Source organism: Struthio camelus, chromosome 9, assembly GCF_040807025.1.
Source record: "Struthio camelus isolate bStrCam1 chromosome 9, bStrCam1.hap1, whole genome shotgun sequence".
NCBI lineage: Eukaryota > Metazoa > Chordata > Aves > Struthioniformes > Struthionidae > Struthio > Struthio camelus.
The window spans coordinates 6,342,269-6,366,134 of record NC_090950.1 but is presented as its reverse complement, the minus strand read 5'-3'; the positions used below and the strand labels follow the sequence as shown (position 1 = coordinate 6,366,134).

The window sequence follows — 23,866 nt, the reverse complement described above, 5'->3', positions numbered from 1 at the left end:
AATGTGTTGCTTCCCCAGCTCAGCACAGCATCTCATGCAGTTTCTTCTCACGATGACACCCTCCTTACCATCTTTCCCTGGTTTGTTCTTCCTGTTCCAATCTGTCACCTGCCTCAGCGAGTCAAAGAAGTAGTCTGCTTCATTCTGACTGATTACCTGGAAGAGGCCAACCAATGAAGGAGGGAGAGGAGGGATTAGCAGATCTCATAAAATACTACCTGTACCAACATACCCAAATAACAGGCTGGATTATCTTTCCCTGGCAGTAAAGGCAGAGGCAAAGGGAAAGGAACTGGAGAAATAGGAGGAAGGCTCATGTGGTTTCCATTTTGTATGGAGATTCTTATTCTGTTTTCTGTTGCTTTTTTCTCCCTTCCTCCTACTTGCTCACATTTATTTCCAACAGCTTACTGAAGTCAAGCTGAATATGCCTACTCAGTTCTTAGCCATCTCCTTATCATAAAATAACGGCAGGCATTGGCTTCCTCTCCTGAAGAACGCAGCATATCAGAAACTCCCTGTGCTTGGACTCACTGCTTCTTTTGCCTTGATGACAAAGCTCAAACAGTCCCTCAGAGAAGAGACCTCTCAGCAAGGCAGTCCACCCACGCTTCAGCTCAGGCAAGGCAAGTTCTTGAGAAATCAGGGAGCAATGACTGGTGCTGTTCAGCCACTTCTCTCCCTAATACTAGTGGGTATTGTAGATGTGCAGCATGTCTCCTGGGCAAAGCCTAAGAGTGGAAATGGTCTGAAGCCAGCAACATGTAACATGTGATTGGCTAACACCCTAGCAGCTGCAAGAAGGCCCATGTCTTGTCTGCTTTTAGTACCATGTGTCTACTGGTGGACACTCTGGATCTGTTCTGGATGCTCCTTCAGGCGTCTGAAAATGAAGTGCCAGGTTCTAAAAGTTCTGGTCTAAGTTGCATCCCCTCAGGAAGACAGAAGCAGCAATGACCCGCTAGGTTGCTTGGCTTCATAAATGGTTGCTTAGGTGGTCTGGGAAAGTAGATGAGAGGGAGAGAGAGTTTGACTATCCTGCTCTTGCTGAGAATTACCTTGTCTGCGATCTTGACAAAGAGGCTGAAGCCTTCCCAGGAGCTCAGCTGCAATTTGGAAGTGATGTTCTGACACAGAGTCCGGATTTTAGTGTTTGTTCCCACATCAAATGTCTATGAGATAACAAGGCTATTGTTATGTGGAGAAGAGGAAGAAAGGGGAAAATATATATCTTGAAACATTCTCCTGCATGAACACAGGTCAAAGCTGGGAAAACAAAAAAGTTCTCACCTGCTCTGTTTCATTGGGGAAGCAAATCTTGTGTGAGATCTTAGTGTTGTTCTGCAAGATGGCATCGACCTCCACAGGATGAGGGGCCCACTTCCTGGAGCCGCTCCTGGAAAATGCCACCACAGTCAGAAGAGAGGTCAGTGCTGGATGTTTGTTTAATCCTTGAGGAACTGAACAGTAGGATAAATTCCATCCAAAATGCTAGTATTGGGACCTGGAGAGGGCTCTAATCCTTTACCCTAATGCAAATTCAGTGTATTAACAGAGCAAGAAACGGTCTTATTAGCACACTTGCTAAAAGTCTGTTCTACTCTGCGAGAAGTTTGCATGAATAAGGCATCTTTCTAGCCAGTACCGTCACCTCCTTCTAAGTATTCAGCAACATTTTTCTTTACAGTGAAGTGTGAAGACAGTGGTCACAAGGAGTGCTACATTTTATTTAAGTTCAAGCATCAGCAAAAGGATTTGCGTTCAGATACAAAATGACTGTTACAGCTGAGGAGGCAAGTACCAGAAAGGCTTGGAGGGGCTGCCAGAAGTATTATATTTTATATAAGAGCTGGCATAGAATCACCGAGTCGTGAGACACACAAGCTGCATAATGCTAATTCCCTGAAAGCACACCTCCAAGTAGAGCTGCCATGTAAAGCATAGGAACTGGATCTGGAGTCTGAGTCATACAAAAACCTTGATACGGTGAGAGTCAGGGCAAACTTAGCACGTTACCTTCTGAGGCTGTTATTTTCCTGTTCTAAGTGGCGTAGGGCCACTGAGGCTGTGGGAGGTGTCACAGAATCACAGAATAGTTAGGGCTGGCAGGGACCACTGGAGATCATCTGGTATAACCCCCTGCTCAAGCAGGGTCAGCTAGAGCAGGTTGCCTGGGACAGTGTCCAGTCAGGTTTTGAACATATTCAAGGATGGAGACTCTACAACCTCTCTGGGCAACCTGTTCCAGCGTTCAGCCAGCCTCACAGTGAAGAAGTGTTTTTGTATTCAGAAATTTCTGTCTTCTTCAGATGGAATTTCCTGTGTTTCAATTTGTCCCTCATTGCCTGTTGCCTTGTCACTGTGCGCCCCTGAGAAGAGTCTGGCCCCATCTTTTCTACACCCTCCCATGAGATATTTATAAACAGTGGTAAGACTCCCTAAACCTTCTCTTCTTCAGGCTAAACAGTCCCAGTTCTCTCAGCCTCTCCTCACGTGAGAGACACTCCAGTAGCTCAGTGATCTTTGTGGCCCTACGCTGGACTCCCTCCTGTAAGTACACATCTATCCTGTACTGGGATGCATGTATTTTACACACTACAGCTTGTGAGCCAATCTCCTTTCTCACACTGGGCCAATCTAGGGTGGCCAAAATGGCTATTCCTGTGTGCCTCCGGAGAGTGCTTAGCCTGACATCTGGTTTTAGTTGTGTGGATTTCCAAACTAATTTCCTTCTGTTAAATAAAATAACCGTTCCATTTGGAGAAGGAAAACCTGACTGTAAAGCTCTGGTACTGTCCAGGCACCAGATGGAGCATGGACCTACCCTACTTAGTCATCTGTTCCTGGCCTAGCAGCAGAGGGAGGCTGTAGGAGGCCAAGGAAGCACAGCAGCTTGCCTGAAGGCCCAGGGCCACCTCTCCTTGCAGCCTCAGCTGGGAATTCGTTGTCAAAGCAGGACCTTCTTAGCACCTCCAGGACGCTCTCTCGTTCCCTGCCCAGGAGTCTGGAGATGAAGCAGTAAAGCTCTTTGTGGGGAAAAGGATGTGTCCGGGGCCCAGTATGGCTTCTGTTCTGTGTAATGTAGTTAGTCCTTTGAGCTGCTTGCTCTCCCCTTTCCAAGGAGAGCAGGTTACTCACAGGGAGAAAGGGTGAGAGCGGTTGCAGGTTTAGTCTTGGGAAAAGAACTGCTCTTAGAAAACAACGTTTTGTCCTCTCTGCTCCTCTACCCCCCTGCCAAGCTCCAAATTTAAGGCACTTTGCAGAGAGATCTCAGAAAAAAAAAAATCCCCCCCAAATAGCCCTTGCTATTTCCCCCTCCCTGTTTCCCCGCTCTAAAGAGGGTCTGTATGGCTAAACAGGGCTTAGAGTGTGAGCAGCACATGATAAAGGGAGGCAGGAACATTTCAGTCTTCTCCACAGAAAGAGCAATGAATAGCATTCCTCACCATGCATTTTTCAGGCACTTGAAAGGCGATTTCAGTGTGCAGTGACATTTCCCCAGCCGTGCTGAAACCCACCCACTGCGAGGGGAACAGCCACTGCGTTAGCATGCCCCCCGAGCCTGGCCTACAGGGCTCAAAGACCAAACACATGGCCCAGCCTAAGGGAAGGGGGAGGATGAAGGAGCTGGAGGAAGAAACCATTGGGTAGCCTCATTGCTGAGCAGGTTTGTGGCGGTCAGGGCTGTGCTGGGCTGCATTTAGAGAGTCGGAGTAATGCACAGCAGCAGGAAAAGGGAAAAGGCTGGGCTTAACCTTGGCACCAGGGCACTGGGTTCCCCAAGTGATAAGGTGGGAAATTCCAATATCTGGAGGAATCTAGGGAAGCCCCCCACAAGTCAGTCAATCCTTACTGAAACCCAGGTAGTCCTTCCATTCTCTCTGGTCATGTCATGCTCATCACACCAACAAATAAATCAGCAGGTTCCTCACAGTTCATGTTACTGGACTTTTCTTTCAATTCTTGTGGCTTTCTACCACCTAAGGGTTAGCACTCACACACACAGGCATGCAAAATGGTTTCCACTTCCAGCAGCACTCCCAGCAGCATAATGACATCATAGAAATGACTGCCCTCGTGTTACACAGACCTGAGGAAGCACTGTAGGCTGGATGACCCATTGCGTCAACCCTCAGCAGGACAGTTACTTGAGGGCAGAACAAGGGTAATGGCTAGCTCGTTGTGAGGTGCCCTGGTGTGAACAGCCAGCTAAGTCTCAGGGCTTCGCTCATTCAAGTTTCTTCAATGAGTAGGAACCGGCTGTGTTGCTCCTCTCTTCCCATCGTGGATCTGCTTTGCTACACAGAGACCCAACAGAGCCACATCAGCACTGTGCAATTTTCAGCGACTTTAGTGGTGCCGCTCCATGATGAGCAAAACCTGGTATTTTTAGCTGTGAATGTGCAGCTCTGTTTGCTACTGAAATTCAACAAAATCAAGACTAATCCTCAGGTGCATGTGAGGAGGATGAGACCAAGCTGTCTCACCAAAGGAAAGTCAGGACCTCATCACTGACAACTTAACGATTTCGTTTCAAGCTTCATGCCTTTTAGTGTGTTTGAAATACCCAGCTCTGGGAGTCAAGTGATAGCGTGTGATGCTCAACTTATCTAAATATTGCTAACTCTGCAGAAAAAAAGAGTGGAATTGTGACAAACCTTTCCTAGTGGTTCCAAGTCCATAAGAGAATTTTTAAAATGATCGTTTAAAAGAAAAAGATGTAAAGAGAGAAAGGAAAGCATCTCAGTATTTCATCCTATGTGATTTTTTGGCACCAGATTCATGATTTCTGAACACTTTGGGCTGATTATATCCAAGAGTGTTTACCTCATCACCCTTTGAATCCTCCGACTGCACTCCAGGGCTAGTGTCTCTTTCTGACGTGTCTCCATGAACTTCTGGGCGTGTTTCAGCAGTGACTTGCTGGGTGGGAACAGGCCAGTGCAGAGCCAAAGTAGCTGCCAGCCCTTGTTCACGCTGTACCTGTGAATACAAAGAAAATGGTCATGCTAGAGCCACATATAATTCTTCCTTTGACCACACAACAGCTACAGGGAAGAAAAAAAATCACCCCCCCGTCATGGGACATTGTGCCATTCAGTAGCGAGCAGCAAATCAACAGAGCCTTCACGCAGGAGCTGACAGGCATTTTTCTGTGCAATGACCATAAGCTGTATACGAAGATAATTCTAAATCCTGGCTGATGAATATTCATGACAGTTGCAAATCTCATGAATAAGCATAAGCTCCAGTTTATCATCTTGGCAGCAGTGTCCTTGGTGCTGTCCTCTTTGTAAGCCACTGTCAATTCACTGGTTTAAGCTCACATTTATTTGGATTGCGTTTTATCAGTTGTTTGGATTCACCTCCCCTCTGTGACCACCCGGCTTTGCTTAGAACACAAGCATTTTGCTTGCAATTTATTTGCCCTTATGCTTCTGCTCTAAAAAATGACCAGGGAGATGGCGCTGTGTATTGAGGTAGTTACATCTCTTAAAAACTCTGGATCAAGTTTATCCTGTCATCAGCCAGAAGGGCAGTTCCTCCAGCCCCTGGGCCTGCGAACTCTGCTAGTCAAAGTTTTGGTGTCTCACTCTCACTGGTAAGAAAGGTTCTGCAGGTGGGAGAGGGTCCGTCATTCTGCCAGCAAAGCCATGAGCAGAACACGATATTGCAGGGTCCCTCAGATCACTTTGAAACGCTAAGCGCAGTGAACGGGTTTTGGTGAGGAAAGCCAGCAGGCCTGCCTCTGAATGGGCACCAGAACTCTGATGAATAAGGAGATGCTGGCTTTTTCACCATTTACTTTTCTGATTGTGCAGACCATGAAACACTGTTTTAATCCCATTTATACTCTACAGATCTGTGATGTTTGTGCCTGCGTGAGAGTGCGGCATGGTCCACAGGGCAGCAGCCTGGGAAGGATGAAAGATTCGTTCCTCTGGCTGTTCTAATGAAAATATATGGAAATAGCCACCTTTCAAGCATTGTTTTTTCCACATCAGTGATCCTGCTCAAAACAATGAATGATCCACAGGACTAAATTGGTAAGAGTACAGCAAGAATGGCACTGGCACTATGGTTACAGACCATGCATTAAACAGCCTGTAAGATTTACTGCACACAAGAAAATTTAACATTTAATAGTTACACGGGTGGTAAAAGTTCCACAAAGTTTAATAGTCTTTGAGGAACAACAAGAAAGAAGCTCCTTTTCTAACTTTTGCAGTGACACATTACAGCTAGGAAATGACAAACCATTTCCTTATCAAATGGAATTATTTTATTAGTATTTCAAGCTTTTATTGTAATGCAATTCCCTGGGAAGTAGGTCAGCTGATGCGTTTATGGGTGGGGAAGCAAAGCAGCAGCCTATTTCAGACACTCGTCCACGAGTGGGGCTTGTGTGACCAATCTCTCCTGCAAGCCAGTCGTGTAAGCTAATCAATACAGCTACTCAGAAGGATTCGCTGGTGGTAAAAGATTTAGCGCCAACTGCATGCTCGTAGGAGGGCAATACTGTCATTGGGGACCTTAAAACAAACGGAGGGCTAGGAAGAGCAGTCCCTGGAAGTGTCCAAGAACTCTCTGCAGTGCCATGTTTTCTGGAGGAGCAGTGGTCCTGCTCCGTGGCCCAGCAGTGCTCTGCAGAGCATTGCACTGAGCCCCGCAGCATTGCTTGGGGAAAAGGGGGAGGAAAGGTGTTGTTCCAGCATTCGCCCACCCTTCCCCTCTGCCCCGTCATACAGATATAGCAGGGACTAGAGGCCACCACCTGCACTCTAGAGAGCTGCAAAAGCAGGGCACAAACACCTGGGCAAGTACCTGTTTCTGTTCTCAGTCAGCTGCTTCATGATCTGACAGTAAATCTCATCCCGTAGAACCTCCTCCTGGATGGCTGCCACAAATATCTGGTCGGTGAGTTCCACAGAGGAATGAGCCTGTTTCGAGGGGTAATCCCCCATGAATTTCATGATGGGTGAACGTGCCATCAAGGACAAGCAGGTCAATTTTGGAAGGTAAATTGGAAGCACCGATTGGATCCTAACATGATAAGGGACTCTGTTCAGGTCTGAGTGGGAAATCCTGGGAGGAAGGACTAAATCTATTCCCTGCCCCCTCTATGACTTGTACGATATTAACTGCTTGCTCTGAGCACATGCAATAAATCCCACTCACTCCTAGCCACATTCTCAGTTAAGTGGGCTATTGCAGGCTGTGGGGCATTGGGGCAGAATGGGAACCTTTTCTCTCTAGACAAGGAAAACAAAGCTAAGCTAACCCCTGTCTTGCAGAGCTTATACCCCTTTAATGTAGATGCACCCCTTTAATGTGATATTAATCACATTAATGTGATATTAAATGTGATATTAATCACATATAATGTGCACCCCTTTATGTGATATTATTCCAATGGAGGCGAGTTCAGTGGAGGCAGCTCTTCCTTCCCCTGAGAGTTCTCAGGCCCACGGAGAAGGGTGAAAGGATATCAATGAAGGCCTGACAAGCCAGGTCCCGAAGATCAGGGTCTGTGCATGCTGTCTTCAGCAAGGGCTGTTTCAAGGGCTCCTTGGAGTGTGCCCACAGCTGACTGCGCCCACGGGATTTCTGGAGAACAGCCTTGCTGATGGATTCCTTCTCGGGAGTCCTGAATGAAGACAAGTGCAGGCGATGATACAAATGCACTGGATCAGTACTGCTATGAACATAGGAAGTCATTATCACAAAGACTTATTTCTGGGCATGCTCTTCCCCAAGATGGTGATCTCTTATCTCCTTTGAGTATGCAGGTCAGCAAGAACAGGGAAATGTAGTTTCTTTTAGATTCAGAAGGGAGAAGGCTTGCAAGAAGGAGAGAGGATTTAGAAGACTAATTTCCTCCCTGTTTTCTAAGGCCTGAGATATTGCATGCCTTAGCTAGCTGGTAAGTTCTGGAGAGAGGTGAGACCTAAGCATAGGGCCTGCTGGAAGGAAAAGAAAAAAATTCCAGATGAGGTTCTCCTACTCTTCCCTTTGCATTTCTGCAGGCAAAAGAAAGATACAAGCAGACTATGCACCAGAATCTCTGCAGGCCTAACGTTATGCTTCATTACAGGGAACAAAAGGAAGAAACTCAGTCAAAAATGGGAGATGCAGTTGCATCCTAGGCTTTAAGGATTGCTGGAGATCAACCAGAGACTTTCCTAGGGGACATACTGCACAGGGAGCAGTTTCATCTAGCACAGGGAGCTTCACCTGAAGTGTTCGTAAGAGAACTCCTCCAGAGTGTAAGGCTTCACTCTGGCATCCTCTTCGTCAGGCTCCTCCATGTGGGAGTTCTGGGAGGCTGTCCTCCTCTGGTCTGGAGACATCATCAGCAAACTCTGGAAGGATACAGCCACAGAGAGAGGTTACACTGACACAGGACTCTGAAGTGTTACTCAGCGGACACAGACAGATTGTGTATACCAAGCTTGAGTGCTCTGTGCTGCAAGAGACATAACATATCCTCTAAGCATCTTCAGAGACTCAAGAAAACAGCAGGAGACGAGAGACTTGAGAGTAGGAGACTCGAGAGTAGGAGACTGAAGAAAGCAATTTACAGAGACCCAATAACAGTGGCCATCAAAGTGTGTGTGATTATCCAGAACACAGCACTCATAAAAAATGCACCTGATTGCCACTGGTGTTTTTTTTTTTCCCCACATTTTCATCTTTTTACCTGTTGTGATCAGTGGGAAACCTTGTGTTGGCTTCCTAGAGAAGCATGTTCCTTTAAAGGAAACCACTGTATTCAGAGCTTCCCTTGTCCCCTAATGTATGATCACCGCTCAGCCCAATGTGAATTCAGGAAAAGTCAACTGCACATCTTTTTCCATGAATTGCTACCTATTCCAAGCACTGAACCCCCTAATGGGGAACGGACCATTATTTAGAAGGTGATTGCTTTTGTGCAACTGCAATCTTATCGTTGGAGTCTGGGCTGGGTTTAGTTTTGTTTTCAGACGAGACAGAATGAAATGAGAGGTACAGAACTTGCCTGATTTTGAAGAAACAGTTATCTTCCAGTTACAAATTTAATCATATTTAACACTGTTATACCAGTTATCTTCCAGTCTCTTCCAAAAGAGGGCTAAGCTTTTCTTACCAGCAGTTGACTAGATGGTTTTGTGAGGGAAGGAATGATGTAGATCTCTTCTAAAGACACGTTTCCTGTTTTGCCTGTCCTTTCATTCTGGGCATTGATCCAGTCAGAGTTTGCATCCAGCCTTTTGTCCTCGGGGAGGATTAGCAAGTCTCCCTTCTTGAAGGGCAGGATGGCAGGGTCTTCTGGAAACAGAATAAGGAAATACTGTTCAAGCTTGACAATCCAAGAAAATGGAAAGGGATTTCAATAAGAATGACAAGGGAATCGTGTTTTCAAGGCCTAAATTCAATTAGCAATATAAAGTGTTTTGTGTAAATATGCCTTATCACTCAGTAACACTTCAGAGAAATCACTAAAATTTGCTCAGCCAGCCTGATTTTATTCCACTGAAGGCAATGGCAAAACTCCATTTGATTCAAATGGATGCAGAATTTGTGGGCAGTACTGGCTGCAGTGCATGGAAAGAAACTTATTGCTAGTGATAACTAGGTGAAGTTAATATTTGTATCGTAATTACTTCCTTGCTGCTCCAGGCAACTGTATTCCACAGAAACTTCCAGCTTACTACGTCGGTGAAACTCTTCTGGAAAATATTTCCAGGCAGCCCGCTCCAGCTTCCTACTACAAGTAGGCTGACCTCTTGGAGACTGCAACATCTAAATACAATATCCAAAGCAGTAGAAGGGGCAAGGAAGGCTAATTTGTATGCAAAGGTCTTGAATCACATTGCCTTCTGCTCTGCATTGCTGTGCTGATCAGTATAAATTCCTCCTGGAGCAAAGTGTCTCTTCTGTGGGGTCCTCCCGCTCCTCTCTGAGCTCCTTCCATCAAGTGCTATGTGTTCTCTCAAGATTTCTCCCAGCTCTGTAGCAATGTTATCAGACGTACCTTGGGGCTTTTTCTCTTGCATCGCCACAGCAAATCGTGATCTTTTCTTCAGTCCTTCCAGGAACATGACCACCAGTTCAGCAATTACAATGCTGTTGACAGATGTCAGGACAAACTCCTCGCCACGAAGCGTGATGAGAGTGCAGCTCTGTCCAAATGACTTCACTGCCCTATGTATTATTGAACAGTTTGTTACCAGAGTATCTGAAAAAATTAGAGCTATCTGCAATCACAGCCAAGGCACCTACACCTCCTTGTAGACAACTGCCCAAGAATGAGCTCCTGATTTGTCTTCTCATGAGTAGGTAGGTGAGAAGGATTGAAGTGATTCAGGCTCACTCTGGACTCCACTTCCCCATGTTTTTGTACAAAAGTACCTCATTCTAGATAAAAGAGTACCCTTCTGTGGGAGTAATAAGGCAACTAATTCAATCTGTGACTCTCTGCACAGAAAGGCATTTTTTTCTTTATGTAAGTCCCTACGGCCTGAGTGATCTGATGCAAGGATGTGTACCCTGACCAAGCCAAAGGTTATTCTCTTTCCGACAGCAGTCCTGTTCAGCTCCACCACACCTGAGAAGCATACAAACTCCCAACGCACCTAACTGATGATGGCTTAACTATGTTAGTTATTTGGGCCATTCTTGTCTTGACTCATGTCTGTGCTTCCTTATACCTTTCATACTGAGCAGGGTCTTCTTTCCTTTGGCTGACTGGGTAGATCCAGCCATTTCAGGACTTCCTTCACAAGCAGCTTAGAGCTTGTCCCTCTCTTTCCCAGATCTAGGCTAAACCACCTTTCCAGGCTCAAATCAGACCCCCAGAGGAAAGGCAGAGAAAGTATACCTCCCTCCTTCATGGAAACCCCTTTCTGAATATGGGTAGAGCTGCCTTTATCAGATCTTGTCTCTTTGAGATACTCACCTGTTGGTGTGGATGCCGGTTATCTCTGGGAAGGTCAGCTCAAGAAGCCGCTTTTCAGACTCATCCAAGAAGCAGATACCTTTCCAATTAATGGCAACTATAAAGTGGTTCTTGGGCAAGCTGGGACCTGAAAATACAGGAATAACTCCTCATTAATGCTATACAAGTTCTCCTCTCGCATCTCTATGTTATCTTATATCTGTCCTCTACTCCCAGGCTCCAGACATTACCTGAAAACTTTGTGACTTCAAAGAATCTAGAAAAAAGCAAAGGCCACTGAAAGCGAGCGAAATCCACAAGTTGTTCCTTCACAGTCTGACGGGAAAGGTGGTCCTGTGTGTATGGGGCCTGCAATATAAAAAGATACCCAAAGTTTCCTCAGCAAAATCTGATTTGCATGATCTGCAAAACATTGTATCTGCAGATAATAAAGAGTGGACCTGATCCCAGAGGGTCCCAACAGCCCTCTGTTACCACTGACATCAAGTGCACCTGCAGAAAGTCAAATAAAGAATAGTCTCCAGAGCCCCAAGCCACATGCAGCTAAGGCTGCCAGCAGGCATGTGGACTTCAGATTCCCCTCAAATCCTGAGTGACTGGTCTGTTTGTCTAGGACACATTGGGTGCCATGAAAATAACCCGGGTAACCCATTTCCAGATCATTAAAATAATATTCCATCCCATGCCCATCCTGACTCAGTTGTCAGATAGGTAGTTGAAAGGGAGCGAGCCTTAAAAGACACTCTGTTCAGAGATTTATTCTCTCTTCACTCTGCCCCCTTGTTGAGCCATATATGGAAGAGTGAGTGAACAGATTCCCTCTCTCCCACTCCTAAGTATTTGCAATAGATAAACTGAGATGTTTTTCCTTCTTCCCTCAACAGGCTAGTCGAAAATGGAAATGATGAAAGAAGCAGAAGTTGGCGCTCAAGAGCGGTTACCCAGCAGTGGCAAACAAGACTTTCTTACCTTAGCATGTGCGTAGGTTATAAGGCTCACCCACTTTTCCAAGGGCTTGGACTTCAGCTGCTTCACTGGGATACAGTTGTGGAGGACTTTTTGCACGAGCTCATTGTGGATGGAATCTCCAAACTGGATGTAACAATATTTTGCGCTTATCTCCACCAAATCCTCCTCCTGAAACAATTAATCTGTTAAAAGAGTCCTAGAAAGATGTCACAAAGTCCACCTAGTCTTGTTCAACCTTGAAGGCAGTATAGGAACTGGGTTTTCTATATTTTTGTCAGAATAACCCTAGACAGCATTCCAGGATAAGGACAGATGAACTTCAAATAATCATAGTGGCAAGAAGAATAACAGCAAGGATATTAAAAAAGGACACAGATAGCCCCTTTGGACATGCCTCCAGCTGCCACATGAACTGAAAGTTCAGAAAAAATTGTTCAGACAATTATCTGGACAGAAATTGTCCATTAGAAGGGGAGAGTGGTTCAGACGCACATGAAATTTCACCTCTCTTCCTGCTTCTCCATGCTGGAAACCTTTATATTATTTTCTCTCTTCATGAGGATAAATAAGGAAACCCACCTTCTCACAGCGGTACTCTCCAAAACGGATACCACGAATGACTTGGTGGTAAATGAGGTCAGTGCTGAAGGGATCCTCCTGGCAGTTGTGCCAAGGGGTAAAGATTTCCTTCCGGAAGTAGAGCCGCCAGGGTGCGTTACGTTCATGGGTGCCCTGCTCCTTCACTAGTTGCTCACACTGAGAGATGGCATCCAAGACATGATCTCGTCCCCCACCCAGCGACCAGACCTAGAATAAATGGACAGTGCGTTTACTGGCATGCCTGCTTTGGATCTGAGTGAAGGGCAACAAACCCAAAGCTCCTGATCTCCTGACAGCAAAAAAGCAATGGAAAGGTGAGCAGATATAGTCATATTTTGGTAACTGTATATATTTTTATGCACAGGGATGGTATTGGGAAAAATAAATTGGGAGGTAAGGGAGAAGAGCAAGGCAGCTCCAATTTGCAGTGTTTTGCCTATCTCCTTGTACTTCTGCTTATCACCTATGTGTCCCCTTAACTGCACACGCAAGTGTTGCTGTAGTCTACGCAATAGTGCTAGCTCTGAATTAATTTCTTTGCACTTAGTGCCTAACTGTGAGCATGAAGATGTCAGGCTGCTGCGTATGTCTGTTCTGCAACGTTACCATAAAGAAACTAGGGGAAAAGAGAGGCCAAAATGCCAGTATGTGAGCGAACAGCAGCAGCCCTGATGAAGACCTTGGCATTCAATGCATGGGCCACATGATAGGGGCTGCGTCAGCAGCACCGATTCACATGACAAGAAAGTTGTGTACCACAGTGCAGCTGGGAAATGTATCTTTTGAGCTGGGCTCCCTAGAGTAAGCTAGTCCTGCCCCTGCTCCAGCTGTTCTGTGGTGCTGCATGTGTGACCAGCAGCAGGCAGGATCGCAGAACAGTAAGGAGATCACAGTGCTGCCCTGTCCCTCTGTGAGAGCAGGGACATGTGTCAACTGCATGACCTGCCAAAGGAAACCTTCCAGGTCTGCAGCAGGAAACGCTGAGTGGCCAGCCAGCAGAAAGGCAAAATAGGATTATCAGGTCCTGAGACTCTGGGAGAACTGATTTGGTTCTAGCATAGGAAGGGGATGGAGGCGCTTCTAGGACATAAATCAGAGGGAGTCCTCAGCCAGGCTGGATGGACAGCAGAAACCACAGACAAAGAAGGCAAATTTCATTCTGGTTTTCTACACTTTACCTTGTCAAACACAGCAATGTAGAGTGAAAAACCAAACACATCCTTCAGCTTGGTTTTATCTGCTATGAACTGACATATCTCTTTGGCAATGGAAGCAGAGTCTGCAGGGACAGTGATGCTTTGGCCATTCATCAGTGTGACATTAAACACAATGGGTTTCTTCTGCTTTGTTGCCTGCAAGTCGGAGTTAAATGAGAGATAAAAATTATGAGCAAAACTTGCTTTTCTGTGGAGAATGAAGAAGGTATTTAAGAGCCCCACACATTGTATGCCCTGGTTGACAATCATTAAGTGAATCTCCAAAGCCCACATGGTTTCTTCAGTGCATTGTGAGTGTTAAGTACAAATGACATCCGTGGAACAGCACTGGAATTAAGTTCCCTCCTCCCCACAGCTCAGGGGCCTAATGACTTTTGGGCACAGCCTTACATACAGCAGCAGAGAAGTAGCCTGCAGTAAGCATTTTGCCTAGGAAGGTAGGTGTTAGGTGATAGGGTCGCTCAAGCTCAGGAGGAGGGAATCAAACTCAGGTCTCCACTTACGGGATGGGGGGTGTGTGTGTAATTATTAGGCTGACATTGAAAGGGGGACGGCGATGTAGCCATACCACACACACATCCCCAACCCATTTTAAGAGTATGAACCCTGCTCAGTCCTTTCCAAGGACGATGTTAAGAGCTTCCCTCATGAGATGGTTCTGGCCTGCGGTGCCTGAGTGGATGCAGGCATCACCCTGCATAGCAGGTGTCGCAGCTCTTGATTTACATCCTCTGTTGGATTTAGGTTGACTGAATAGCCAGAGAAGAGGCAAATCTAAGAAGCTATCCAGACCAAGGCAGCTTGTCCTCAATCCCCCTGTGCGATTGATTTCCGTTATTAGACTTAGGAAGATCTGTCCTCACAGGTTAGGAAATGCAATCCAGCATGAACTGACACGGATCAATACAATTAAGTAATGAGGGAATTGCTACCTGAAGTTCCAGCCAGCTAGGAGGTTCAGTCCGTGCTCCATTGGCATAGGTACGTCTCAGACGTTCAGCACAATATGGTGCATAGCCTGGGGGTCCATTGTGGATGAAGTTCAGTAGGTACTATACACAGAGCACAAGGGAGAGTTAAGAAACACTAATCCTCATAAAACACTAGAAATCTTCTGCAGCTGATAGATTAGATTAGGATATTGGTTATGCTTAGTTACAGTTCACCAGGAAGTTTAAAAGATTACGGTTAGGATCAGTGTTTTGGAAAAGGAGAGTTTGAGACACCAAATTTTCCTGCATTCTGCAAAGTTTCTAGGCTGAAGAGGAAGATTTGTGTCAGTATAGGTCTATTCCTTATATTTAACTATACTGTAAATATTAGACTGTTGAGAATGTTTATTCCTGGAACTAGGCTGGGGCAAACATAAGGGTAGGGTTAGTGCTTTCAGTGGAAGACCCTGCATACTGTGACATTCTATATGAAGTAGAGAGCAAGCAAGGGAGCAAGGTCAGGGCTGCAGATTATGATTACTTTTAGTTTTATTAAGCTCTCTGCCAATACTGATGGTTGACATCAGTAGAGCTTTGTGGGGGTTGTATGGCTCAGATATCTTGGATGAGGTGGTATAAGCATGGACTTGTATTTACATGCTTGATTTGTATTTAGGGCAAGCGTGGGTCACCTGGTTATTTTCATGATTAGGAGTATGACTAGGGATAGGGCACGGATTTAGGAAAAGAGAACTAAAGGAAGTCAAGTCTTTCATGAATTCTGCATGGTTCACAGATTTGGATAAAGATTGGTGTCAAAATATGTCTATGGCTTATGTCTAGGAGTTCAAGTAGTAGCCACCTGGCAGTATTTATGATTAATCATTTGATTTAGGGTATCAATAAGGCAGGACGAAGGATCTGGTGACTTTTACAGATTCTGTATGCCTTTAAGACCTAGAAGGAAGCCTGATGTCAAGTTGGAGCCATAGTTTATTTCTTCTGTGGTAAAGTGGAGTTATCAATCTACCTACATTTAGAAATTAATGTACCTAAAAAAAAAATTGGTAGAAAAGCCCAGTTCTCCACTGGATTTTAAAAGGCTTGGAGATGTAGGGTAAGGACTGGTGAAACATGGGTGGTGATTCTTTTTTTGTTTGTTTTACTGCATGCACTGGACTTCAGAGTACACTTAATCACTAGGATTGTAACTGGAGATAGGTTTAGAGTGCTGGAAAGGCAGGACTGTAGAAGATAAAATTTGCCAGATTTTTCACAATTGAAGATGTGAAATGAGGGCTGTGATCAGCAACAGAATCTGACTTGAATGCCATGCCATGAAAAAGAAGTAAATGTCAGTACAACAATCACTTATTTAAATTCTCAGATAAACACATGAGATATGTCTCATATGTGATAGTGATGAAATGCTGTCTGATAAAATCACAGCACCAGCTGCTATGACAGCCAAATAGTTTATGTGGCTATTTGTATTAAAAGAGTAAAATAAATAAGAAACCAGAGCAGCTGAGGCCTTTAAGCTGCTATAGGAAGGGTGAGCAATGTACCTTCACAAATGTGTCTGAAGGAGGAAAGCAACCAAGGCAAAGTGACAGAAGGATCCAGCCTCGAGCATAGCTGCTCCTGTTGCTGTTTTCACTTAGTTGCTTGCAAATCTGGCAATAAATCTCATCTCTGTAATAAAACACGTGAAAACAACATGATAATGATTCACTGGTTGAACTGTCTTTGGCTACATTTCCATTGCAAGCTTGGCATGATTGTAGCACGATGAAGTAGATCTGAGCTAGCTTTAATCACATTAGCTAGGATATCACCCGTAGTTTACCACAGGAAATAACTGCATCCTTGGCATTGATAGGAAAAGACTTCTGCCCTTGGCCACCCCTTGTTACTCGAGCAGTTCAAGCACACTTCCTGTGCTGGATAGACCTCATTTGACTAGCACGGGGGCTGTGTTGAGATAGCAATTGCTGGGTCATCCAGCTGTGGTATTTCATTGCTGCCTTCCACATGTGAAACCTGTCCTAAGCTCTCCACAGTACACGGTGTTTTTCTCATGGCTCTTCCCTGTCTGCTCATATGTGGCTTTTGGGATAAGGACAGTGGCACAGCTCACTTAATGCTAGGATTTGTAAGCTTTTAGGAACCTGGGAGTGAAAAGAGGAGCGAGCCCTCGGACAGGAATGCAGGAAGGGGCGCTGCAGGGTGAGCTTCTGAAAATGCACGTACAAGGACATATGAGAAACAGATGCAAAAAGCAGCATAAAAACAAAACTGCTGTTTAAAAAAGTCATCTGTGATTCTGTGATCTTAAGTCTTCTGGGCTCCAGGGACACACTTTTGGCAAGTCTGATGTGGGAAGACACAAAGGCAGATGGGGTCTGCGCTCCCAGGTGGGGCATATGGTGAAACAAAGTCTGAAGGAGCAGATGCTTAGCTGGTGCCCATTATGATTCATTCATTGAAGACAATTTTTGCCAGATGAGGCTTTGCTTCTGGGAGCATCTTGACTGAAACAAAGCAGCTAAGTAGAGAAGAAAGCAGTTCACAACTGAGGCCAAGGCAGGGCCTGTACTTATGGGCTTTGTTACAGAAAAGTGTCACATAAGTTGAAACAGGCAAGCCTAAAATGGAGGAGAGGATTCGCAAGGTCGGGTCAGAACCAACCAGCTTCTGTCTCATCCTCATAAAGCGTTTGGGCTAAGGGTCATCCTCACACAGCTGGTGAGCAGGATTTCCTCTTCAAGTGGCTGAGATAGTCAGCAAGCCAGCCCTTCAACTATCTTTGATTTGGGGACATCTCTTGAGGGCTCAGAAACAGGTTCTAAAAACCTCTCTAGCATGTCTTAACCCCACATTTGTTACTCTCTCTCCTGATTTTTTCATGTCCCTCCTACTAGGGCTGTGTTCCGCCTTCAAGTGTTAATGGGTTCCAGCACTGAGCTCTGCCCCATTGCACGCTTGTGGGGCATTCAGAAAGCCATACACTGAGACAGGTGACCTGAACTATGCGATGAAGATATCAGGAGAGGCAGTGAGGCAGTTGTTTTCCATCCCCTCAGACACAGGTGAACCATCCTCTGAAAGGGCATGTGGGCTGCAGTCTCTCAGTCACATGTGACTAGCTTGGATTTTTGGTCAGGAGTCCCCAGAAATGAATGGGGGACATTTCCAGCATTTGGAAAATGCCCTCTGGCTTTGGAAAGGGAATACTGGATATTCGTGATGTAATGGGTGTTGGTCCTATAAAGAAGGTCCAAGTTTCCTACCTGATGGCAGGGCGCAGAATTGCATTGCCAATAATGAAGTGCACTTTTTCGAGGTTGGACATAGGTCTCTCAGAGATCGAGCTGTCCTCCTGGAAAGCTTCTTCTCCACTTCTCAGCTGGTTTGCCACCTGAAACAAATCAAGCAGAACCCCAGAGTGCTCTGGAAACCTTCCCTCATACCAGGCAGCTCTCCCAGAAATGAGAGATGCTCCATCTTTCTGGCTAAAACTTTTCCTGCTCATTGCAGCAGCAGCAGCAGTTAAGAACAGACCATACTTTCAACTCAAAATCTCGTCTTACAGCACTGTTCTTACTGGCTTGGAGAACTTTCATGTATTACCCTGTTCAGCTCTAAGCACATGGTGGTTCTTAGCCTTGCTCAGGGCTTTGAGCAAACTATTCTGTAATACCAACAGCTCCCAGCAATAAAAGGTTCTCTGTGTCCAGGAGTTATTCTCCAGCAGGAAGGAGTGAAGGGAATCAGGCAGGGAATGAATGACATCAGTGCACATGGGGAGAGTTTCAAAGAAAGGCAAAAAGTGCCCTGGGTATCCCCTGCACAGGGTGGGCTGCACTGGCCGGGCAGGAGAATGAGTTCCCAGCTGGGAGGCTGCTGTCATGTACCATCTGTCAGCAGGTGGAAGACAGGGAAAGAGACCTAGACAGGTCCAGGGAAAGAGACTTAGAGAAAGCAATTTATTTCCAACTCTTACCTTCCCTGTCAGCTTGGAGGACCGTTTCAGCTTCAGGGAAGAGATCCCCTTGGAGGTCTTGTTATCCTTTCCGCTGTCTCTCTATGACACACATTATCATTATAGGAAACTAGTTCAATGCACAGCAAGAATGAGTCATTAAGAAAAGACAGATGCCAAATTTGGGACATTTTTGTTTTGTCCCCTGTTGCTCAAAGGAGCTGCAGTGTCCTCCCATGACTGACAGGGAGGACTTCTGGTACTTCTGGCTAAGTACAACATGCCTGTAAGGTTTCCTTGGCCTTTGTCACTCTCGGTAGAGCACCAGAGGAGCCAAGGAAAGCATCTGAAAATACAAAGATAGCCTGTTCCTCTCACCATATTTGGGCTGTTGCTCCTGAACTGGACCTGGTTTTTCTTGCCAATTGTGTCATATATCTGTGTCATCACGGAGCTGCTCTTGGTGGTGACATTCTTGGCAAACATTGTTGGCTCTGGCAGGTCCCCCATGAACCGCAGGATGATGACCCACACAACCAGAGAAGCCTGCAGTGGCAGAAAGCGCAGTCAGACACTGCCAGGAGAACCATGGGGCCGCATGCCCTTTCTTCCTGTTCAGGTAAGACCATTTTCCTCCTTTACCCACTCCAAGTTGTTAAAATTCCCCATCGCCTCCCACCATTTACACAAGGAGTTTCTTTTCATCTCCAACCACATGCGAGTGACATTCACAACTCTCTCTTGCTAAAAGAAGAGGGTGCAGGGCTTCAGGAGGCTCCAGTGAGAATGCCAGACCTGCTTGGTGATTGCTGAGCCCTCACCATTCCCTTTACTGGCACCTGGCAGGTCCACTGTAGCTGGAGTAAGGAAGGGAAACCTTGGCTGAACTGCACTCTGCATCTACCCACCTGGACAGGCCAGCACACTGCAGCAAGCTCTTCCAGGAGCCTTTATGCCCAGAAACAGAAAGCCAAGTAATGGCAAAGTTTTTGCAGCATGGGACCCTTCAATCTGTAAGGCTGTTTAATATCAAGAAAAACTTCCTTCTCCATCCCCCTATCCCTCAAGTGGAAAATGTGGATGAACCTAAGGAGGAGGGGAGCTGTAGGAGCCAGGGCTCCTGGCTGCTGCAGGGAGCAGGTTCACCAACAAGGAGAAGCAAGATACCAGGACATTGTCCTTGTCGTCGTGGTAGAGCAGTGGGTGCCGCAGGGGTCTCCGGATGTGTGTATGAGTAGATGACCCCTGAAAGTAAGTAGCTGCAAACTTTGGGAAAGTGTACTCTGCCAAGCCATCCGTTTCTTCTTCCAGCTCCACGCTCATGGGAATCATGTCCAGATCTACCTCTTCCAACCGGCTCGGCTTTGTTTCCAAGTCCTGCACAGAACATGCAGAAGAAGCATATTTTGTTTTCCTCCACCCCTAATATTCTTATTCTGTATATATAAAAAAAAAATATATATTATTTATATATATATTTTTTTTTTTTTTTTTTGACTTGGCCATAATGCCTCTGGAATTTGGCTCTCCAGCTATCTCCAAAGCCATGTTCAGCAGCTACCAACAGACCATTGGGACGTAGGACCTGTTCCTCCAAGATGCACCCATTCCATATGGCCTCCCTGGCCTGGTCTTCAGCTGGCCAAGAACATTCCAGGTCAGAAAACTCAGGTGCTACCTCATTATTCCCATCACGCACTAATCCAGACTACTCTACTCTGCCTACCTCTCCCTACCCTATTCCATCCTCCACGGTTGTCAGGACCAGTATATCTCAAATCTTGCTTTTAAGGACATGGAGTAACTGCACAAGACATTTGTGTGGCAGCTGGAAAGCACTGAGAAAGCACTGGCAACAGAACACGTAGTTGGTGCTAAAAGGGGGGATCGACACAGTTCAGAGAGGGTCTACTGGGGAAATGGAACACTGGTGAAGTGGCTTTTGAAGACACATAGCCCCTAAACTGCAGATGACTAAAAGCTTTTGGGAGCTGACCTCTAAATGCAGTTCCTCAAGGGACTGTTTGGATGACTCATTTGGGTGGTTCTTGCTCAGTGCTTTCATTGTATGGGAAGTTCATTAAACAGAATTGACCACGGATGGAATTCCAAACAAGTCAATGGACTGAGATGAGGGATGAACATGACACATTACCACTTTGCAGCTCAGTACCTCAAAACCCAGAGGAGCCTGTCCTTCTTGGCCTCCAATCATGGAAGGTAAAAACCCAAAAATTTTGTCCACCATTTCTTGGTCACTGATAACATCATAACTTGTTGGTCTACTGGCAAGAGCATTATTCTTCCTTTGTCTAGCTTCAATCTCCTCTCTCTCCAGAGCAGCCAGGTGTTCCTTTAAACATAGAAGTTGGTTAAGCATGACTGGAACATCATTCAGCTAGAATGAATGGGTGCGAGGACGAAAGGCAATTACAAAACTGTCATGACAGTGAGATGTAGCTCTGCCAGTGCCTAATGTGAAACCAAATGTTACTTGTGTTAAGCAGTCACAAAGACCTAGCACATCAGCAGCTTGCACTAACAGCTGTCCTTATAGGTTGTTGGCCTATAAGTTATAATGCAATTTTCAAGAACTGTATCATCAAGCAATGCTACAGAAAAAACACAGAATTCCTAACTTAGCATGAAAAAACCACATTATTTAAATTTTAAAAATGTTTTGTGTCAGGAGACCATAATAGCATGTGCATGTTTGTCTGAAGTGCCCCTCATACTCCCGACAGAAACACGCATGTGTTTTGTGGCTTGGCCCATTTCTAAATCATCCTTACAAGTTTGTTTACAACAACAACAACACATGCACTTTTTACTATCCTGTGAAATATACCAGGGTGCAGCTCTTTGAACAAGTCCGCACGTGTGAGCTGGACAAGCTGTCTTGTTGGGCACACAACGCAGCATTTGGTGTTCCTCAGTCCACGTACCTACCTTTTCTAACCTCATAGCTTCTTCCCTTGCCTTCACTGGTCCAAGGACTTGGATGAGACGTTTCTCCTCTTCCAAGCGGATATTCCTGGCTTCCAGCCTGCACTCGTTCTGTGGACAAGAGGACCATTCTGTGACCATTTCCATACCTGCTGGGCTGGCTCCCTTCTGCCGTTAATCAGCTGCCCACACCAGGACACCAGGGGATGCTCAGTTCTGGCTTTGGCATTTTAGGGAACAAGCCACAGGTATTTGCAAACTGGATTTGTCCTGTTTGTACAGCATCTAATGCAGAAGGAAACCACAAGAAGAACTCCCATGTGCTACGGACAGCCAAGGTAATAAATATAGGATTTTTCTGGCAGTGCATCCCAAGATACACAACATCTGGTTTCCCTCATGATTGGCTCCCTAAGAGACATTATCAGGTCTTGCTGGAGAAAGTGATCTTCCTTTGCAGTAGTGACTGATGCATATGCAAATCTTCTTATCTTTTCTCCTCCCTTCTGTCAAAAATATTTCTGCTTGGTCAGTGTGGTTCTGATGAGACTAAATTCGTGATGAGCACAGAAAGCAAGCATAAACAACGTCAGCCCATTTAAGACTCTGCTTTCATATCTGACAAGAGCTCATACCTGTCAGCAGGCTAACCTCAGAAGTCTACACCCAAAATAAATATCTACATCCAGTGCTATGGCAACACTTGCTGGTAGTTAAATGTCTATCAGAACCTCATAGAAACAACATCATCACAAGGTATCTGAACGGATGTGCGTACCTCTCTCTTCATCCTCTGGTAACGTTGGCGTGCAAACATGCCCCTTGCATATGCCTGTATAACACATACAGCTTTCTTCTGTTCTGCTATCTTTTTACGCATTAGATAACCACGGCACAAGGCTTGAAACCTGATGACATGACCTCGGGCTGTTTCATACTGTTTAGCAAGCTGCCGGCTCCGGATGAGGGCCTGCAAGCGCCCAAACCCCAGCAGAATCTGTAGCAGGTGGAGAAAAAGAAGAGGTTATGGCTCAAAGCCCATAAGACTGGGACTAAGTTGGGATGAGTAGATGATAACAAAATTCAATGACTGGAGAGAGATACTGGAAGGGGTTATGGGACGCTGCCACCTAAGAGAATGTTTTATTTTCTGCCAATGATAGGCTTTTAAAACTAGATTATACAGAATTCTCTCGGGGCCTTCTAGGGAGTGGCTCCAGGAAGCAACAGTGATAGCCCTGAGATTATTGCAAGGTAAGGGAGAAAACAGAAATGAAGCCAAGTGACTGGAGAAAATGGCATGGCCTTGAGACAGATGGGTGTGACAAGCCCAAGGAAAAACAACAGAAGGGGAGCGCAGGGCAAGAGACTGGCTCTTCAGGCAGGAACTGTGTCACTTTGTGGAAAATAGAAAATGTTTCTAATTGAAAATGGCATTTTCTCCTTCTGGCCCTCGAGAATGGGATGTTCTCTTATATTGTAATAATAATTCTTCCCACACAAACACACAATACATGAGAGCCTCTAATAAGGTGTAGCTTTCCTTACCCACAAAACCCTCCACCTATAGAAGTTCAGCCATTATTTTCAATAATAAGAGATGGATGTGATGATAACTTTTTACAGATTTCCAGTTTTCCTGTAATAGGGGTGGCAGACACTGTGCTCACATTATGCTGGTGATGCACAAATGCTAGCCCCGGACTCCTGGCTGGAAGAAATGTGGGAGCACTCGAGTGCCAGGTCGCTGGAGCCAGCCCTGGCAAAGGTTAGCTGATTTACCATTTCACCACAAAGCAGGAATGTCACAGGTTCAGTAAGCCCTGAGATGCCCCAGGGCCCTCCTTGGACCCAGCAAATCCCTTCTTTACACCCTGCCATTTGCCTCTCTCCCCTTCATTTCTAAGTGTCTTAGTTCCTAATACTCCACTCAGCCCCGCAAAGCATAGCATATAAATATATATATATATGCACCTCTTACCATTCTGAAGTCCTTCCGGCAGCAGTAGCCTCGCCAGGCTGTCTGAATGGTGACAGCAGACTTCCTCTGTTTCAGAAATTGCTTCCTAAGCAAATAGACAGGTGAGGTGACAAGCAACAGGTTATTTCTGCTGCTGCTTATGATAAATTGAGAGAAGAATGAGGTGGTGGCTTTTTTTCTCTTGCATGGGATACCTACGCTCTGGTCTCAGCCCTGCCTCCTGTCTAGGGACACTAGAGCCAGGAAAGCGATCATTAAACTAACTGGCTCAGTTATTAGTAGATAACTTGCCAGGGC

At 45.7% G+C, this 23,866-nt stretch overlaps 2 protein-coding genes and 1 long non-coding RNA gene across 5 annotated transcripts in view; 2 read left to right on the top strand and 1 right to left on the bottom strand.

The window, feature by feature from the left end:
• The window catches only part of LIMS2 (LIM zinc finger domain containing 2), a 50,587-nt gene extending 43,571 nt beyond the window's left edge, over window positions 1-7,016 (top strand). The window contains exons 11-12 of the transcript XR_011142795.1: window positions 5,862-6,047; window positions 6,882-7,016. The gene's annotated coding sequence lies outside the window, so the exon portion shown is untranslated. The remainder of the gene's footprint in view (window positions 1-5,861; window positions 6,048-6,881) is intronic.
• Window positions 1-23,866, bottom strand: part of MYO7B (myosin VIIB) — a 53,476-nt gene that overhangs the window by 6,279 nt on the left and 23,331 nt on the right. For 2 of the 3 annotated variants that reach the window (XM_009669688.2, XM_068954157.1), the window contains 24 exons: window positions 23,570-23,654; window positions 22,367-22,585; window positions 21,592-21,699; window positions 20,816-20,995; window positions 19,810-20,019; window positions 19,021-19,188; window positions 18,664-18,744; window positions 17,951-18,078; window positions 16,226-16,352; window positions 14,658-14,777; window positions 13,687-13,860; window positions 12,488-12,715; window positions 11,909-12,076; window positions 11,170-11,287; window positions 10,940-11,066; window positions 10,016-10,185; window positions 9,128-9,309; window positions 8,236-8,363; window positions 7,491-7,648; window positions 6,826-6,979; window positions 4,828-4,983; window positions 1,291-1,396; window positions 1,059-1,172; window positions 69-156 (listed from right to left, as the gene is read on the bottom strand). In XM_009669688.2, the coding sequence (XP_009667983.2) occupies window positions 69-156; window positions 1,059-1,172; window positions 1,291-1,396; window positions 4,828-4,983; window positions 6,826-6,979; window positions 7,491-7,648; window positions 8,236-8,363; window positions 9,128-9,309; window positions 10,016-10,185; window positions 10,940-11,066; window positions 11,170-11,287; window positions 11,909-12,076; window positions 12,488-12,715; window positions 13,687-13,860; window positions 14,658-14,777; window positions 16,226-16,352; window positions 17,951-18,078; window positions 18,664-18,744; window positions 19,021-19,188; window positions 19,810-20,019; window positions 20,816-20,995; window positions 21,592-21,699; window positions 22,367-22,585; window positions 23,570-23,654 (3,497 nt within the window). The remainder of the gene's footprint in view (window positions 1-68; window positions 157-1,058; window positions 1,173-1,290; window positions 1,397-4,827; window positions 4,984-6,825; window positions 6,980-7,490; window positions 7,649-8,235; window positions 8,364-9,127; window positions 9,310-10,015; window positions 10,186-10,939; window positions 11,067-11,169; window positions 11,288-11,908; window positions 12,077-12,487; window positions 12,716-13,686; window positions 13,861-14,657; window positions 14,778-16,225; window positions 16,353-17,950; window positions 18,079-18,663; window positions 18,745-19,020; window positions 19,189-19,809; window positions 20,020-20,815; window positions 20,996-21,591; window positions 21,700-22,366; window positions 22,586-23,569; window positions 23,655-23,866) is intronic. The other variant, XM_068954159.1, reaches the window with a different exon arrangement.
• Window positions 12,686-20,086, top strand: LOC138068146 (uncharacterized). The gene is made up of 3 exons (XR_011142796.1): window positions 12,686-12,822; window positions 19,144-19,261; window positions 19,954-20,086. It is a non-coding gene; the product is annotated as an uncharacterized lncRNA (long non-coding RNA).